Source organism: Chiloscyllium punctatum, chromosome 32 (genome assembly GCF_047496795.1).
Source record: "Chiloscyllium punctatum isolate Juve2018m chromosome 32, sChiPun1.3, whole genome shotgun sequence".
NCBI lineage: Eukaryota > Metazoa > Chordata > Chondrichthyes > Orectolobiformes > Hemiscylliidae > Chiloscyllium > Chiloscyllium punctatum.
In genome coordinates, this window is record NC_092770.1 from 28,430,428 (window position 1) to 28,450,648 (window position 20,221).

At 36.4% G+C, this 20,221-nt stretch overlaps 1 protein-coding gene across 1 annotated transcript; it reads left to right on the forward strand.

The window, feature by feature from the left end:
* Nucleotides 1-1,419: 1,419 nt before the first annotated feature.
* Nucleotides 1,420-19,659, forward strand: LOC140458004 (sodium-coupled neutral amino acid symporter 2-like). The gene is made up of 16 exons (XM_072551946.1): nucleotides 1,420-1,708; nucleotides 2,562-2,827; nucleotides 3,098-3,179; nucleotides 3,301-3,416; nucleotides 6,054-6,127; nucleotides 6,228-6,320; nucleotides 6,492-6,573; nucleotides 9,566-9,648; nucleotides 10,331-10,389; nucleotides 12,220-12,420; nucleotides 13,490-13,569; nucleotides 14,176-14,276; nucleotides 14,874-14,998; nucleotides 15,899-16,043; nucleotides 16,157-16,254; nucleotides 16,990-19,659. Exons 2-16 carry the CDS (start codon nucleotides 2,709-2,711, stop codon nucleotides 17,089-17,091), a joined length of 1,560 nt encoding a protein of 519 aa, XP_072408047.1. The 5' UTR covers nucleotides 1,420-1,708; nucleotides 2,562-2,708; the 3' UTR covers nucleotides 17,092-19,659.
* The last annotated feature ends 562 nt before the right edge of the window (nucleotides 19,660-20,221 follow it).

The following is a 20,221-nucleotide window of genomic DNA, read 5'->3' on the forward strand; positions in this document are numbered from 1 at the left end:
TGCCAGTTCCAACTAAAGGCATTAACTCCTTTTCCAACATATTATTTACATATATTCGAGGCACCAGGATGGTCCAACAATTGAAAGGACCCCCACTGTAGAATATAAAAATATATATTTCAAAACAGGCTGTCACTCCCAACGGAAAAAAAACACAGCTCCACCCAGAGTTTTATCGAATTTAAATGTAATTTACCCACTTGTGACGAATTTAGTCTCACTGTAACCAATAGGGAAGGGTCTCGGTGAGACTGCTCCTTCCTGCTGATGCAATTGCTGGTGCTTCTGTCAGTTACAACATTCCAACAAAAAGCGCCATTTACTGTAAAATAATACTTGTAACTGTACTTTTCAATGCATTGCTTTATAAAGTGGCTGTGAACACTAGGAAACACACCAAGTCCAAGCAATCGTTTAACTATTTGCAGTTTAATTTATTTTTAATTTGTCGAAAGGATTTGGATCATATTAATCGCTCCCAATATTTTGTATTTGATTAGCGCCCACTCGAGCGGGCACTACACCGTGCACCAACCCCCTCCCCCCCGCCGTGTGCAGAATATTCCCCTCCACTATTCCAGATACTCACTCCTGGGAATGCGGGAGGAGTAATCTAAGGAGGGGCTGCAAGAGTGAGTCACAGTGATGCATTAATACTTAGCATCGGTTGTTCATGAGTAATGGCGAAGTTAAAATGTTCACTATAGTCTTTGTGGAGAAGAATAACTGGGGTTCCGGAAATTATAACAATTATTATTTTTCCAACCACTGAAAAAGAAACATGACTGTATTGTGAGACTGGGAGATACTATCTCACTGACTGGATCGATATACATATATGACGGTTACATTGATCATAAATTTTAAATTCTAACCATTCAACGTCTTGTTTGTTTTGCTACTTGCATTTTGCGGCCTTTTTTTTTCAAAGGCTTGTATTCATTTTGAGAACATTACAAGTGCCTTTACTTAAAGGGAGGTTTGTGATCCTCAGTCGCTCTGTTCACGTTAATGTGATTTTTCCCCCACTCTCGGAGAAAACCATTTGCTCAGCTTTTTTTTTCAATCCAACCTCCGCTCTACATGTTCCTCAACATAACTACCATTATCATATCTTTGAGGTTGGGGTTCAAGGAGGGGATCTGATTCGGATGTCTGTTTAGATAAGTTACGCAGGTACAGCATTTTATGGAAAAGGACAGGAACACAGAAAGGTCACTGGAAAATATTTATCAATTGTAAACCTTAAAATAATTTCACTAATAAATTGTCTGAATTCAGATGTAAATGTTTCACGATGATCGTTGTGAGGGTTTGTTTACAAGCATTAAAATTATACGTCTTTCATTCACAATTGGGGATAGGTTCTCAGGAATTGAAAATAGCTCCGCCCTCAATCTGATGCAATTTCCCAAATGCTTCTTATACCGGCCAGACAGTCTTCGTATCAGTGCAGACGAGACACTGGAGTAACACAGTTTATTGGGATTTTACCTTCAGTTTTTTTTTAAACAATCTAAATACCTACATAGATTTAAACTGGACAAATCTGGCTATCTCAGAATTAACGCAGACCTTGAAATAAGTCGAACTCTTATTGTTGTAATTTTTTGGAGCCAAAATAGCGACTGATTGCTTCGTGAAGAGGTTTGAATTGTAACGCAAGGAACCGAAAAAAAGCCTTATCGAGAAAGTCGTGGTTTGGGAGGTAAGATATGTTTGAGCGATTGTTGGTGTGCTAAATGTATCATTCTGCTAATGATTTGATACATTCCTAAACATTGTTACCCTTAACGCGCGGACTTGTAACAGCGTTGCGTTTGTTAATCAGAATGTACATACATACAGTGCGATTAGTCAGTCAGAAGAACAGGTTGATGTAACAATAGGATGATGCCGCCTTCTCATTTTCTGGCATTTTGAACTCCACATCAATGATCAGATTGTTATTTCTGTTTTTTAAACGATTTTGAAATGGTATTTACATTTTATCCACGCAGTGTCTGAACCTGATCTTGTTCTGGTTCCTCCATTTTTCGACTTTGTCATTCGGTGCTTTAATCATCCATGAGAAAAGAAACTATTGTATTGCATCCTCATGACTCACTCACCCAAAGCTTCCCGCTAGGATTAGGAGACCGTGCATTGGCATACTGTTATGATCTGGGGTTGGATTTGTAGAGCCATAATGAGGAGCCAGGACCAAAAGAAAACTAAGATAAAGAATGGGAGACACGTACTTGCAAATGAAGATTTGAAATATCAGGAGGACAGAAATGGGGGGCATTGGTGACTCGTATTTCTCCGATGAATGAGGCCTGGCTAAATGATAATGGCATGTACAAGCTAATCCTCGGTTTGAATGAAAATACATTTATGTCCAGTCCTAACTGCTGCTGTGTTTACATTGTGTTACACTGCTCGCAAAACCCAGCATGTTGTCACTCTTCAGTATTTTTCCATTCGGTTTGCCTCTGCCCATTGTGAGTCACGTGAGGAGAGACAATTAAGGAGGAGATTCTGCTGGTTACTTGGTTATTGATGTTTCACTATTTCCTTAGGGACCACAAGGACAAAGCACAGGCAGAAGAGGCAACGTCTCTCTGGGAAGAAGGGATAGGTGGCATATAAATTGCCAGTGACAACTGCAGCTGGGAGAGGACAGAGAGAGAGATAAACACATTTAGAAGTGCTTCAGAAAACCCACCATGACTATAACAGAGATGAACAAATTTAACATTGCTCCTGATGATGACAGCAGCAGCACCAACAGCAATGAGTACAACTATCCAGGAAATACTACCATGAAAAAGGTTCCTATCAGCAGGTAAAGCAGGGCTGGTGATCTGTCATAATGAGAGATGCGATTGTATTACATATCGTTGTGGACTGTGCTTAGTAGAAAATTATTTATAACGCAAATTATTTTGTGCTATCTTCACTGCATTGAAATTGAGAGCCCATCACAAGACTTAATGAATAATTCAAATCTTTGAACTCGTGAGTTGATGCATTAAAGATTAATGATTTACATTTAGTGGAAGAGTACTGGGGAATATTTCCTGCATAACACCACGATTTTCTTTTATTTTTGCAGTCAGTATGTTGATATCGATGCAGAAAGTCAAAATTTTCTGCCAAATTTGTACTATGGAAAGAAGAAATTTGAAGAAGAATATGTAAGTGTAAGAATATTTTGTTCATTATCCTCTTTTAAAAATCAGTTGTTGAGATTCTGATGTATGTGAAAACATACTGCTGCAGAGCAGCTGTGACTATCTTATTCTTTTATTTCTCCAGAGGGCTGGGAATACATCATTTGGAATTTCTGCGTTTAATCTCAGCAATGCGATCATGGGTAGCGGCATTCTTGGCCTGGCATATGCCATGGCTAACACTGGAATTGCACTTTTTGTGTAAGTGTTTCAAATACGACAAAACAAAAAGCACGTGCTTTGTAAGATGCAGTTCTTAACCTGCTGACACTGCAGTGCAGCAACGACTGCAGCAGAACCTAATGCGGTGCTTTACTGTGAGCCTTACCTACTGTTCGACTCCTCCCCAGGCATGTGATTGGCTAAAGTGGGATGTTAAATGCCACAATACTTTAAAATCATGAGATTTCATTATACAGCCAGCTTTGCCATTTGTAAGAGCTTTTAAAAATTTATTGCAGATTAATAACACTAGCAGCAACAATCCAGAGTTTTTTTTATAAGGAATGTGAGGTATGATACATTTTGGTGTAGAATTAGTAGTTTTACACAAATAGAAAAAAAATGCTGATAATATCTTCCACACGATTACCAGTGAACCAACAATTCAATCTATAGGTGTAGGTAAACATTAAAACTTCAGATTATAATAAATGGGAAAGTTCCAGGCATGGTTTTCTGCTTGACTTTGTCATTAGCCGTTCTGTATATATGAGAGTTTTAATATTTTAAATCATCCTGAAATGACATTTCAGCATGTAAGCTAACCAACATAACAATGAGTGATAGATACATCTATGTATGTCGGGAGGAGTGGACATTAGAAGCCTGGGACAGTTCAGCATTGATCACTTGTTCAGTTAGTTCAAGATAGTAAAACCATAAGAAATAGGAACAGGAGTAGGCCATTTGGCCCCTTTGTATCTGTTCTGCCATTCAATACGATCATGGCTAATCTGATTAACCATTTATAAATGGAAATCAAGATTTAAACGGCGAGTCATTAAAGATAATCTTGAGTAATTGCACTAGACAGATTGACCGTGCTTTCTTGAAGATGGGGTAGGGGTGTTTACAAACAAAGCAGTAATTGGTTGGAATTAGTTGAATGGATGCATGGAATTAGATTCTTAAGCCTGATTAAGAAGGTCAGACTTGTGGAAAGTGTTGTGGTGTGTTAATGATCATATGTTGGATTACATTGTGAAATTGGATTTTATTATGTGATTATAGATGGTCAAAATGCAACATGTGAAAAAGTACAGACTGTAGTGTAGCAAAACAATGACTTATTTGATGTCTCTCTACTGATATAAATTACATTTGTTTAGAATGCCCTTTATATATTAACTTTTATAACCATTTGCTTGGAGTGACTAGTCTAAATAAAGGTGTGTTTCTTTTTATGAATGAATAGAGTATATAACAGAGCTTCTAAGCTACAGATAATTCTGCGGCCACCTCTCAGATCTTTCACTCAATAAGATTACTCATGTCAATACAATGTCCAAAACATTATCAACAGAGCAATTTATCAGTGAAAATATCGACATTTTCTTAATTATGAAGCACATCCGTGTAGAATTGTGCACTGTTAAAATTCAGACATGGTTAATGCTAGTGCTAGGCAAAAGTGAGGACTGCAGATGCTGAAAATCAGAGTCTAGATTAGAGTGGTGCTGGAAAAGCACAGCAGCTCAGGCAGCTTCTGAGGAGCAGGAAAATCGACACTTTTGCCCAAGACATCGATTTTCTCTGATGCTAGTGCTATGCTAGTGTGCCAAGATTCAATGGCTGACATTTAAATGGTAGTCTGAATTCAGCAAATGAAGGTTCTGTTCCTGAACTGTGGTGGAAAAATACCGAGAAAATGCCTTACTAGATTTACTTAGATGTGTATAGTAATATTTTGAAATTTTGGATTTTTCTTTTGAAAGCCAGTTGCCTTTTTTAGGATGACTGCTACTCAATGCAGTCCTGATAACATGTTTATTTTGAAATACAACACAGACAAAGCAACAAAGCAGGGTTAATGTATCTTTAAAATGGAGTCAAATGGTGGCACCTCTTATAGTGGTGCAATAATACAATGAATAATTACTATAATGATCATAGGATTTGGTAAAATCTTCTAAAAGTTTGAACAAAGGATTGAGTTTAATTGTTATATAACACGTACCACTGGGGATGGGAAGTGGGTGGTGGAAGGCGGGGGGGGGGGGGTGGAAACACATGACATAGGCCACAAAGGCAATGGATTGCACTTTATTCCAAAAGTAGCTAATTGTAGTTTAAGTGTAACATCAATTAATACATGTTACTTGCCATTCTGAGAACTGAATCTTCAATGGATTAGAGCATAATCTATTTAACATTGCCACATACAGGGAAGTGATTATAAAGAAGTATCCCTGGCATGTGAAACACCCTGAAACTGATAATCAGCTTTATTGTGAAATCTTTAAAATCAAACAGAGATACTGTTAGTTATGATGGTAAAAATGTAGTGAATCCAGCTTTGTAAGCTAGTCTTAATCACTACAATTGAATAAATTTAAGCTTTATTGTTTTAACTTAATATTGTGGGCACCAAACAGTTTTTAAACCAGCTAACTTATTTACTATTCAAGCTCCATGATGATAGATTGATTGCAATCAGTTTATTGCATTAAAATTAGAAATATTATTTGTGACTGCGGCAGCCAGATCTTTTGATTTTAATGTAAAGTAAATTCTAACCATGATTTAAGGAGGTTTCACACCATGTTGTTTCAGTGCATCTTATTTAAATAATGTTATCAACATGTTAATTACAAAATGTCATTCTTTCTTTTCCAGGATCCTTCTGAGTGCTGTAGCAGTGTTTTCATTATATTCTATACATCTTTTATTGAAGACTGCAAAAGAAGGAGGTAATGGATAAGCTCTTTGCTTAAATGAGTAATCGAATCAACACGTTTTTAATCAACATTCTCCTTAACCTCATTTTGTTAAATATTTCATTTTGTTTAGGTTCACTGGTCTATGAACAGCTGGGACTCAGAGCATTTGGGTTACCTGGGAAATTGGCAGCATCTATTTCAATCACAATGCAGAACTTTGGAGGTAAAATTCTAGTGCCTCCCTCAATTAGCACTTTTTTTCATTTAAAAAGGACAACTTCCTCACTAACCTGTACTTCATCCAACATGAGGACTTTTAGATTAAATATCACAGCGTAGAGAGTTTATAATTTTTGTTTTGCTTCTTTTCTCCCTGTTCACTTTCTGACTACAGCTACATCAAGCTACCTCTACATAGTGAAATACGAGCTACCAATAGTCATTCAAGCTTTCCTGGGACTTGAGGAAAAAACTGGGTATGTTGAATGAGTTGCTTAATCATGTTAGGCACACTTTGGCATCTTTTATATAATTCAGCACTTTTCAAGAAATAACTATTTTCAATAATTCCCTTAACTACTCATAATTATCATGACAGTTAAAAGTTTATATCTAATAATGAGAAAAAAAATCACCTAGCCTTGGATTTGAACACCAAGTTGACTTCTTCAAAATTTAACTCAGAAAATTGTTTTGTACCAGTTCCTTGGGTAAATCCAATGCTTCATTTGACCCAATATGAGTATCTTGGTGCATTTTTTATACTTAAGATTTTTAAATATCTGTAATATAGACGTATGAGAACAGTTGAGTTGCTTATTATTCTTTAATTAAATAATAAGTAAACATATATAGAAACATTACTTGTTTCTAACCAAAACTGTATCAGTCAGCTGATACAGAAATAAACATGACATGTACCTTTGATACATGGAATGTGGGACATCACAGGCTATTAACATATTTTGACCATACTGCAGAATGTAAGAAAGAAGCAGTTTTGTACAATTGGTAATCCTATTTTTCCAATGAAATTTAAGGTCAGCAAGTCACAGCCATGTATTTTGACCAAGGCCACACATGTGCATGTTTCTTTATTGTTGCAGTTATGACTATTAACTCTATATTTATGATCAAATCTAAGTGAGAATCATAAAGAAAATTTTAAAAAATTGTGGATGCTAGAAACCTAAAACACAAACAGAGGATCATTAATATGCTCAAAGTTAGACAGCTTCTGCGCAGAGAACAGACAAGTTTATATTTTAGAAGTGGCACGCAAAGAAGATGCTTTCAAAATTGCCCCTGGCATTGCAAATTCCACCCCAGAAAACAGCAAGTTTTAATTTGGACTATCAAACAGATTGATAGCCTGGATTCTGCAGATAAAAGTAAAGATATGGCTAGCAGCAGTCAACATTATTGAAGTGCAAATTTGATAATGTCCAATGACAGAATTAGATGTGAAAATCTGAAGTTGCTCTGCTCCTCTTGAAGCTTTGCTGTGACAGTATCTTACCCAGACATTGATGATGGATTACACAAAATGGCATGCAAGTGTTGCACTACATAATATATGCTCACTAAACTTGCCAGAAAAAATTAGGGTTATCCATTTCATTGTAAGTATTTTTAACAGTGTGATAAGTCATAAATACGAACAAACAAATTCTCACCATTGGAAATTAAACAAGTATGGAATCTCATCCCCTCAGATTTTAATGATCGCTGCAAATGTTTAAAAAATATATTTTTGTTTAACTGTTTTTTCTAGTCTCTTAAATCTCATCCTCTCTTTATTTCACTCACGTGACATGTTTTGGTGTTGACGTAAATGTACCAACGGCACCATCTGTTTCAATCTATGCAGGCCTCAGTAACAATATTTTGACCTGTTTAAGAAGATACGCAGTTCTTTATCTCTACATATAATCAAATAGATCCCATAGAGAGGGGGGTTATGCCAAAATCAATTTCAAATATCGATACAAAATAAGCATCAATGAGCAATTGCAGATGTAAATGAATAGCTGGTGCAGTTAGTAAACCAGTAACTGAAACAGTTGTTCATTGTTTTGCCAAATAGAAGTGATTTTGCAATGGAAATGTAAAACGTAAATCATACTTCAAACATACAATAATTTAGAGCTTGCTAATGATTAATGGAATGCGTGACAATGTAATGGAAAAGTAAATCAATGATTAGGAAATCCCATTATGGAGTTGCCTTTCTGAAATTTCCAACACTTTTATTTGGTATCATCTAATTACTTTAGAAGCAATAATATAACATTAGAAACTTGGCTTATGTTTAGCTACAGGCTAAATGGCATAAATGCTTTCTTAAAATATGAGTGCCTTTTGACAGTAAAGGGTGGAATAGCAATGTTTTAGTTTTACTTTTGAACTTTGTTTACCATGGAACAGAAATTAATTTCATAATTTCATTTCACAGCACCGGCTTTTACTTAAATGAATACTTCAAATAAATATTTAATTCACTTTTGAGTCATTTGATGTATCATGCCACTGTGACAAATCAGTTGACGTAAGTCCTACACAAGCATGTTCATATGAATATGTATCGAGTCACAGGTTAAATAAATCAGTGCATAATCCATGGCTACCTAGTACATACTAAAGATCAAAACGTCAGTTGTCATTCTGTTTATGTCAAGCTATAAGAGTGGTATTAGGAATAATAACGTGGCAGTGCCATTTGTAATTACAGCTTTCCCTTTCTTTGTGAAAGACAGCCCCTTAAACAATGATAAGGCACCATATCAGCTGAAAAGTGATTGGCAGAAAAATGAAAAGTGGGACAGTTTAATCTGTGAATTAATTAATGTCCTAGCCCAGGAGAGCCGCAGCACCCTAAATCCATGAGGTGCCATGCAAAGAGTAGAAAATAACTTTTGTCAATTCAAATGTTTTATTTTTAAGCAAATATCACAAACTTCTGATCACTTTTGCACAAATTATTAAATACATTTAAATCACAATTTAATGCACCATTATCAAGGCAAGTAAGATTTGTAAACTTCAGGTTTTTCTCTTCCTAATTTAAAAAAAAATGGAGTAGTGTCTCTCAGCTGGATTGGGAACGGTTACAAACTGTTTTCAGTTCCATTTGGCCTCAGGTGGCATGTAGCGAATGAATGTTTTGAACTGGTATTATCTGGTTCTTTTTTTCATGTTTTTGTTTTTGTATAAGCTGTAACCAGCTCTAACCAGTTCCACTTCAGCGTCTTGCGATGCTTTCCCTTGAAGGATAGAGAAGACTAATCAAAGCTGCATAGCAATAACATTGAATTTTAAATTACATAAGTGACTTCAATCATTTTTTTTTAAATTCTGGATTTATTAAAATCATGCATGATGTACTTTTAAGAAGGATGTACAATATTAAAATAACTGTGATTGCATTCATGATAGTATTTATAGCAATTTGCTTGTTTTCTTTTTCAGACATTGGTATCTGAATGGTGACTACTTGGTCCTCTTGGTGTCTTTCATCATAATTCTTCCTTTGTCTCTTCTGAAGAACCTAGGTAAGTAGTTTGCACTGGAAATCTATTTAACATAACAGCAGAAAAGCCTTGATTTATGATAATCATTTCCTTATCTACATTTGGCTGCCTGATTTTTATGAATTATTTAGGAATTTCCAAAGTCACTACCTTAACATTAAGTTTAGTTTGGGATACTATAGTTCATATGTTTTCACTTAATTCTGTCTGCTGTGATGTGCATAAAATAGTCAATAACATCATTAAAACTGGCACTGAATACTCATCATCAACAAAGCAAATGACAGAATTCACAACATATTGACCTGGCCGTAGCCCTATCCTACCACTTGTTCCATTATGAACTCGACAAAAGGCAGTTGCTGGGTTCATACCAAATGTTACATGAATATAATACATGTACATGTACATTCTAAGTCCGGCAGTGATATTTAAACCAGTCAGTTTCTTCTGACGTACTTTCATCTGTTCATCGCCAGGGAATTGCAACTTTACTGGGAAAAAAAATTCAAAAATTTATTTGTAAATTTCTTGCAAAATTGTATAAGTAGTACATTCTGAATTTTGCTACATTTACTGCGTAAAATTATTAAATCATTCATTAAAGAGTAACTGAGAACAGGCTTCTGGACTTTTTTTGTTTTTCTGTTCATAAATGTATTATTAATTTTGAATCATAGAAATCTGTCATCTTATTTTGCAGGGTACCTGGGCTATACCAGTGGATTGTCTCTTCTTTGCATGTTGTTCTTCCTAATAGTTGTAAGTATGAGATTAGCTTAATATTGTTAGAAAAGACAACATAAACTGAGCAAAATATTGAATGCAAGGGTCAGTTTTGCAGGGATTTTGATTCATTTTTCAACCATTACCAAGTTGGATAGCATTTACTTTTGCAGAGTAGTAGAAGTAATAAGATTTTAGTTCCTAATTTCTCCATGTCACTCTGATTCCGCTTTATTTCTCCGAAAATGCTAACTGTTTTAAAAGGATCCTGGCTGGTTCCTTTGTCATGTTCAGGCTGACTGTTATTTCCAAGTCAGCAATGACCATAGAGTCATAGAGATGTACAGCATGGAAACAGACCCTTCGGTCCAACCCGTCCATGCCGACTAGATATCCCAACCCAATCTAGTCCCACCTGCCACAAGGACTAATTCTGTGCTGGGAGAATCAAAACCAAGTCCCGTCATCCAAATGTGGCATTCCTGGGGTTTCCTCACCTGCATACAGCAGAGACAAATATTGAACCAAGTATCTCATGTTCCAAAAGCCTCATTATAGAATCATAGAGATGCACAACATGGAAACAAACTCTTCGGTACAACTTGTCTATGCCTACCAGAGATCCTAACCTAATCTGTTCCCATTTTCCAGCATTTGGCCCATATCCCTCTAAACCTTCCTATTCATATACCCATCCAGATGCCTTTTAAATGTTGTAATTGTGCCAGCCTCCACCACTTCCTCTGGCAGCTCATTCATACACACATTACCCTCTGCGTGAAAATGTTGCCCCTCAGGACCCCTTTAAACTTTTCCCTTCTCACCCTAAACTTATGCCCTCTAGTTCTGGACTCCCCCACCCCAGGGAAGAGACTTTGACTATTTATCCTGTCCATGGCCCTCATGATTTTATAAACCTCTATAAGGTCACGCCCCAGCCTCCGATGCTCCAGGGAAAACAGCCCCAGCCAATTCAACCTCTCCCTATAGCTTAAATCATTCAACCCTGGAAACGAATGACTTAAAGTGAAAAATCATAGCTTACATCCAGAATAATCCAGACATGGAAATACCTTGTCTCTTTACTCTATCTATGGCCCTCGTGATTTTATAAACCTCTATATGGTCACCCCTCAGCCTCCGATGCTCCAAGTAAAGTAAGCCCAGCCTATTCAGCCTCTCGCTGTAGCTCAACCCTCCAACCCTAGCAACATCTTTGTAAAACTTCTCTAAACTCTTTCAGGTGTAGTGTTTTTATACATTGGGAAGCTCACCCATTAATAAAAGATTTGGGGGGACCAGTTGGAGATGTTGAACACTCTATTCTGTCTACTTTCTCAGAACTATTATGGACTTCAGATATTAATGTATTCAATTTGACTTCAAATCTTAGTTCTAGCCTGAAACATTAGCATTGGGCCATGTGGGTGTTACTATCCAGTGTCTTTGGCAAATGGTTACTCTTCTTCAATGAACCTGGATCACGAGAGTCCGATTTACATTTCATTTCCCATAAAATATGCATACTTTTTGTGCTGGGATATCTGATTGCATTCAGGTGCAGGAAATGTGGCTGATGTTTTGACCTTCCCCACGAAAAGTTGCTGAGATCAGAAATATGGCTTCTTGCTATTTTTTTTCTGAAATTCATTTAAATGCAGAGCATGCATTGAACTCAAAACCTTCCTGATTTGCATCACATTATGTTAGGTATGCACTCACTGACCCTAGCAAGGCAGAGGAATTAAAACCGCTTTTAAGGAAAGAAATGTATTTCAGCAATAAATGTGATTTCTCTTGATCACTTTCTGTAGTGTACTCATTTGTGTATTTTAACCACAAATCTCACTTTATAAAAACTCACAGGTTATTTATAAAAGTGCTCATATCCCTTGTCCATTGCCTGATCTGGAGCAAGGTCTCGAAAATGCAACCTTGAACGCTACCTTAATGATGACAGCAACAGCTGCATATAAAACAGTTACAAGTGGATCTGACACTGCTTTAACATACAATGCGACAGATGAGGACACCTGCAAGCCAAAGTATTTTATCTTCAATTCACAGGTATATAGGAGTAAATTTTAAAATGTGTCATTTCACACTGACTTTATGGATCGTAATGTTGGAGAATACCGATTTATAACTCAAGATATTTGTATGTATCGTAAAATTTCATTAAAAGAACTGTGGATACTGAATATCAAAAACCAAAACAGAAATTGCGAGAAAATGTTAGCAGGTCTGGCAGTATCTGTGGAGAGAAATCAAATTAACATTTTAACCTTTTTTGCATAAGACCCTGAGCTTCCAGTTGCGTGCCACTTCAAGACACCACTATATTTCCTGGCCAACATCTCGCTGCAGTGCCCCAGTGCAGGTCAGCACAGCACAAGCTGGAAGAACAGCATCTCATTTTCCACTTGGGATCTCTATAATCTTCTGGACTCAACATCGAGTTCAACAACTTTAGGGCTTGAGGCAGTTTCTCCCATATCCTCACCCCAACCCCCAAACACCAGGCCTTATTATCACATGGACACACAACTGTCGAAAAGTGTGGCGCTGGGAAAGCACAGCAGGTCAGACAGCATCTGAGGACCAGGAGAGTCAATGTTTTGGGCATAAACCCTTTGTCAGGCATGTGGTGGGGTGTAAGGGGGCTGAGCGATAAATAGGAGGTGGGCTGGGGGGAAGGCTGTATTATGCACCACCCATTGTTATACATAGTCCCCATAGCTGTTCCTTCTCCATGGCTGACCGTTATCCACTCCTTTGTCTGTCCAACTATCCTTTCTCTGTGTTTGGGCTCTATCTCCACTTATTGCTTAGTCCTTTCCCCCTTCCCCCACCCTTTCTTCTGCATAAGAAAACAACTTGTTCCCAGCTACTATCAGTTCTGAGGAAGGGTCACTGGACCTGAAATGTTAACTCAAAGTTCTGTCAACAGATGCTGCCAGACCTGCTGAGCAATTCCAGCAGTTTCTGTTTTTGTGTACAAAATTTTAGAATGCAGTTATTTTATTGTCAATAAATACAGCAAAGCAGCCCTGAAATCTATTCCTTAAAATTGCATTGAGTATTTTCTAGATTTGTTGTTGTGTGACTGACCCAATGGTTCTCCTTTATCTTTCAGACTGTCTATGCTGTACCAATTCTGACATTTGCATTTGTCTGCCATCCTGCTGTTCTTCCCATCTATGAAGAACTGAAAGAGTAAGGATTGTTCTTCTCTTGATCTTACGTTCAGTTTAGGATTATAGTCACCTCTCTGGGTTCAGTAGAAGTGCCTTGCATTAAGTAAGTTGGGGATCCAACAGTCTGATCCAATTCCTGGGCTGCATAGATTTACAGAATAAAGTGTCCCACAGGTTTGGAGAAATGCATGCTCACTGAAAGAAAGTCTGGTATATATATTGAATTGAAAATTCACCATAGTGACTCTTCAGTGGTTGATATTGAAACACATCAAGGGGCAGATTAGAAAAAACATTTCTCTGTGCTTGGCATATAGTACACCGAACACTGCAAAGTATGATTCTAACACTGGATTCCCAACGTGAAATATCTTTCTGTTCTTCACATCCTCAGCATGAGCATTTGCCAAAAATATAATACTTGATGATTTCCAAGATAAGATATTCAGTGTCACATTCTGAAGTAATAGTTTGAAGTGCATGACAATTTACTTAAGTTTTTAAAAATAGCTAAAGTGAATCCTTCAAATGCAGTTTTCTGATAAAGTAAATTTATACTGTCTTAAGGATTAATACATCATTCTGGCAAGTTAATAAATCAAATCAAATTATTTTTCTCTTCTAGCCGGTCCCGCAAGAAAATGCAGAGGGTTTCCAATGTTTCATTTTTCTTTATATTTATTATGTATCTGGTGGCTGCTCTCTTTGGTTATCTGACCTTCAATGGTAAGTTCTATTTTATCTTCTTTACCCTTTCCTGTGACATACAAAATTCAATAATATCCTTATTTCAGAACTTCAGGAAGTGTTTGCTAATAATTTATGCCATTTAAAATTATATACATAAGTTTTGCTTAGGCCAAAATTAACTAACTTTCTGTGTAGGATCCTTCAGTAACTGTTGATGCATTTTGAGTGGTTACCTGTTTTACTAAAAGTTTGAGATATTTTTTACTGCATTAAACACATTACTAGGAAGTCTTTAATCCAAAGTGATGACCCTGATAATGTTAGTGAACCATGGAATCGGTAAAATAGATCATAAAAAAATTGCTAACAGTTCAAGCTTGAGTGCCATGAATTATTCTGTATAGTTCTCTGACCTCAATCTTGAGTGTAATTGTTCATATGGCAATGATCACTTGGCTATTTGTTATGAATGGCCAAATAAGTCATGATTTGACAGGTTAGAGTCAAAGGATTAGAGTCCAGTTTTTGGTGTCATTTGTGAACTTATTGCTACTAATTAAAGGAGACAGACACTTAGCAAAGCAAGGTAAATCAGACAAAATGAAAACTAATAATCTGTTTCTGTTTTTGCAGAAAATGTTGAGCCAGAATTGCTTCATACTTATTCAAAAGTGTACCGATTTGATGTTGTCCTCCTTATTGTTCGGCTGGCTGTACTCATCGCTGTCATTCTGACAGTACCAGTTGTTCTATTTCCAGTAAGTACATTCAGTGAAAATAAATCTTCTCTTGAGTATAGTCTAATGTATAGTCTAGTGCTTTCAATTATGTCTGCCGTCAGAGTAATGCTGCTATTGACTCCTGTTTCAAGTCCATGTTAGAAATATTTTTTAAAAATCACCTTGCTTATGCTTTTCTAGTGCCTTAACCAGATAAGACTGCAATTCAAATAGAGCAAGATGCAGTTCAAATATACATTTCTTATAACTGATGTAATTGACATCAGCATGTGTTTGACTAACGTCATCACAAACTGTTCGATTTTCCTCCTGCTTCTTTCATATAAGATCCCATTGCTATAACAAAGTTCCATGAGATACTACATTCTGCTTCAGAATGGTAGCTTGTTCTAATAAACTTGTGTTTTATTTTGGTGAAACATTACATCACAAATTGACTAAAAGTTGTCATATTTTGAGTTGTCCTGCCCTATTTGTATCTCCCAAACACAACCTGAGGACAGAAACACTTGCTGCATCACTGTGGATTTTGGTACCAGTTATTCTTGCAGCTTGAATGAAGCTACACATTTATATCAGAGTTTGTCTTGTGAAGTCCAACACCTACACTTTCAATATTCCCAAACTAGTTTTCTTAATCATATTAAAACAGTAACTTAAATATATGACTGATTTGAATCCACCTGCATTCAATCCCACTGCACTGCCCATTTCCTCATGCAATTTGTTTATGTCTGGGTCGAAAACTAATAAATTTGCAGCAGTAGTGTAGCACAGGTTTTGAAAGCTTGTTTTGACCTTATTTGCTTGTCATTTGTTGACTGCCATAAAATCTAGTGTTTTCACTTTTAAAGATGTTTTGGTAAACACTTTGTGGGATGTAAGAATGTTGAAAATAATGATAACCTTTTCCCACAGATTCGTACCTCTGTTCAGCAGCTGCTGTTCTCAAGCAAAGAATTTAGTTGGATACGTCACAGTATAATCACTGTTGTAATTCTGGGTTCCATTAATTGTCTGGTGATCTTTGTTCCCACCATTCGAGATATCTTTGGGTTCATAGGTAAGTAACATAAATGAAACAAAATATGTCTTTTACTACTATTCACTTGCACTTACTGTTCAATTGAACAATCTTGGTTCATTCACTCTACATTTGTTCTCTATTTGTTCTAGGTTCCTCTGCTGCTGCGATGTTAATCTTTATACTGCCTTCTGCATTTTACCTCAAACTTGTAAAGAAAGAGCCTATGAAGTCAGTGCAGAAGATTGGGGTAAGTACCAATGTGACTCTTAAAGTGCATTGAATAAATGTGTTTGATGACCGCAAATATCTGAGATAAGTAAATTCCCTGTTTAAAAAAACAAAAAAAACTGTGGTTTCTGGAAATCTGAAACAAGAACAGCGTGTTGGAGAAACTCAGTAGATCTGGCAGCATCTGTGCAGAGAAAAAGAGTTAATGTTTTGAGTCCAGTATTCTAAAGATCTCGCAACAATAACTCTATTTTCTCTCAACAAATGAGGTCAGATCTGCTGAGTTTTTCCTGCATTTTCTGTGTGGGACTTCTACTGCTTTTTTTTTCACCATTACATTTTAGCAGCAGGTGACATGTCTTCAGTAGGATATCATAGTTGCTCTTATTTCCCTCAACTTTTTGGATAACATAACACTACCTCAAAATGTAAAGGAAAATGTAGTGAGGTGGATGCTGAGAGGCCACTCTATGACTGTTTGGTGGCCCTGTCAAATTTATTTTCACCAGACATGTTTCATCATTGTAATGTGAAACCATTTCTAAAGTCTGCAGGAGCAATATAACAGCACACTTTTTAAAAAAAAGTGTTAACCACATAAAAGAATTAATGGATTTAATCTTAACTTTGTACCAGCAGTAGGTATTGACTAAGTTAAAATCGTGCCCAGTGATAACTTCTTGACACCTTTTATTTTAACTGCATAGAATACATGAAAGCAAATACTGGATTAAATAGTTCTTTTCTTTTCTAGGCATTAATTTTCCTCATCAGTGGCATATTTGTTATGATTGGAAGCATGACCCTCATCATTCTTGACTGGGCCCACCATGCACCGTCCAGTGATGGGCACTAAGCTGCGACAGAAATAAACCACGTACTCAACTGAAAGGAAAGAAAGGCATTTACAAATTCTTCTCCGAAAGTACCATCACGATATTTATTTTACCCCTTCAAAAATTCCAAGTGATCAGGAAGGCAGACTTCATGTTCGCTGTCTTCCTGGAAGATAGGAATTCTTTTCCAAAGAGTAGATTATTTATATTATAGTCATTATTGAGTAATGTGGGACCCAAGCAGTAATAAAACCATTCCTAGAGAATGGAATAATTGGTGTACAATATGTATTTATAAGGCCATGTGCTTAGCAGAACAAAATGTTACGGACCCTTTTATTTGTAGATACAGTATCTAAATTCCTGTAGGTGTGCCTGAATAGTTCACTGTATATTGGTAGGTTAAAAAAAAGTAGCACGTAAACATATAATAATATTTTTGACCTTTTTTAAAAAAAGGCTATGTGGATAGAGACTTGACTAGTTCAATTTTAAGACATTAATCTGAATCTTTAGTTGAGAGTTGTGTTTACTTCAGTTCACAATGTACTATTTATAAAAATAACACATTGACAAAGTCAGGTAAGACACAATGGAAAAGTCTTACTCTGAAACAGCCCAGCTTATCTGAATGAAGTGCTCAAACTTCCCTTAGTTGGCAAGGCACAGACAATTGGAACTTAAGGAAACAATGTATAGAATTAAGCATGTTATCATGCCTTGTCAAAAAATTTAGCATGTTCAGAGTATTTCTGTGAAGCTGGATTCTCTTGTTTAACAATGCTGTTTGTTACAGTGCTACCATGTGTGAAAGTATGAGAAAATTAATGTCTAGAATCCAAATTAACAAAGTGACTGAAATAGATATTGAATTTTTGAAATATATTTCATACTATATGTTCATTACAGTTGCAGTGCTTATTCAGATCTGCCAGGTATTCAATTTTGTAAAGATTAATCTGTCCTATCTAACTTTCCAGCTTGTTGTCAGCAGTTGCTGGCCATGTGAATTAGGTGGGAGAAGAGTCTGTGGTGTGCCATTTTGTATTCTGCTAACAAACATCAGCAGTACACTCTGTAGTACCTATATTGAATGCTTCACAAAGTGCACTCGTGATAATGCATGAGCAGACAAAACACCACTACATTGTCCCTTCTATATCACATGTCTGAAACCAAACAACAATTGTTGGGAACTAAAATTGTGTTATTGTAATGAACAATATGGTACCTTTATCAACAACTGAAGCTGAAAACATAACACTAAACTACTCACTCTCTGCCCCTTTCACATATTCCTCTGCCATCTATCACTATCATTGATAAATGACAACAAAATAGTGAAAAATGGCAACAGTAGAAGTTCGAAAGAGGGACCTAAAAGAAAACACAAAACTCATTAAAAGTAATATTGTATTTCAGTATTTGCCTATCAAACTTTACTGATTTTCTGCCTCCCAGTGTTGTAGTGTTATCCTGCTGTCACCCTGGTTACTTGAAAGAAAACTTACACTTTGTGCTTCCTATGACAGTCAACTGGCTATGATGTGTTTTTTTTTAATTTGCTATTTGTCACGGAATATTTATAGACCTGGAGGAAATCAGTATAATTTAACATATTTATGACCATGTAAATATAAATGTATATAATCTTGGATAATGTGTACATATATTGTCAATATTTAAGAGGTGTTATGGTTCCATGAAGTCCTTATGTGAGCAGTTAATGGACTCTTTATTAAAGTCAGCAAAAGCTCCAACAAAGGCTGTTTGAAGAACTTCAGCTGACTACTGGTGGAAGGAGCTCTGTTTTAGTGCTTTGCTCAATGTAAGCTTGTCTTAACACAATGTTAAGTGCTAAAACAGTGTGATCATGCCAAAATGGTGAATGAACTGGCACAGTGTAACTGTAATAAGTGACTGAACAGTTGCAAGTTCTGAGTTACTGGCCACTTCTGTCAAACAGAACCTTAGTTGTTCAATCTTGAAACCATGTTTGATGGAAAAGACTTGAGTAAATTGTACTGAATGAAAATCAATAATATTTGAAGGGTTTGTTGTTAGACAACGTGCTCTTTCTTTTAAAAAAAAGTGAAACACTGGCCAATTGATAAGATGATTTTTAATATCTTTGGGGAAAATGTTACAAAATGCATAAGGATGAATTGTGACATACCACTGAAGTTCATGTTTGAAAGATAAATGCCAGAACTTCAGCTAAAAAAAGCTTGTGCATTGATATTGCTTGTATAATTCACCTTAAATATTTCTATCAGTGCAAGCATGCAGTGCAGAAAGCTTATAAAGCATGTCTGCTGCTTTTAGCCTATTCTTTTATTTAATGTGGGTAGTATGCCTTCATGTATGTTGCTTTTTCAGACACTAATTAAAGCTTTCCCTGACATTATGTAAAAGTCACCTTGTATGTACATTTCTATGCCGTTAACTGTGAAAGGCTGACAATGTGGATGGAGGGACTTTGGTTGTTAACAAAGAGAGTCCATTATTGCCAATGCTACATTCTTGTTTCAATGAAACACTGATTGTACTGTACATATTGTAAATAAAGTGATACTCTGAAACAGTTATTTCATCTATGCCTTTTGAGATTGTCACAATTTCAGTCTGTCATAGCTGCATTCTGGAGTTTAGTCACCTCCATTTCTCACTTAAGCATATTTTATGGGAATTACCTCATGTTATCCTATTTTTATAATGTAGCTTGTTTTGGAGGGTGTAAGAGCTGTAGACTCCAGTGATCTGTGACTTTCACATATGCATCTGATGAAGAAGCCTCAGCTGATGAAAGAGTAGCTCTCCGAAAGCCTGTGATTTCAAATAAATCTGTTGGACTATAATTTGGTGTCATGTGACTTCTGACTTTGTCCACCCCTGACCAACACCAGCACTTCCACATCAAATGCGGTTTCTCAAAGGCAGTTCTTCCAACTATCCAAAAGCCATTCTAATAAACAAATTATGTCAGACGTGACGTAGTGCAAATCATTTACCTCCATCATTTGACCTTTAGATCAGTTGGCTAGACGATAGATCTGCAACATGGAATGACACCAACAGCGCAGATTAACAGCGCCTGTACTGACTGAGGTTAAGAACAAAGAAAATTTACAGCCCAGGAACAGGCCCTTC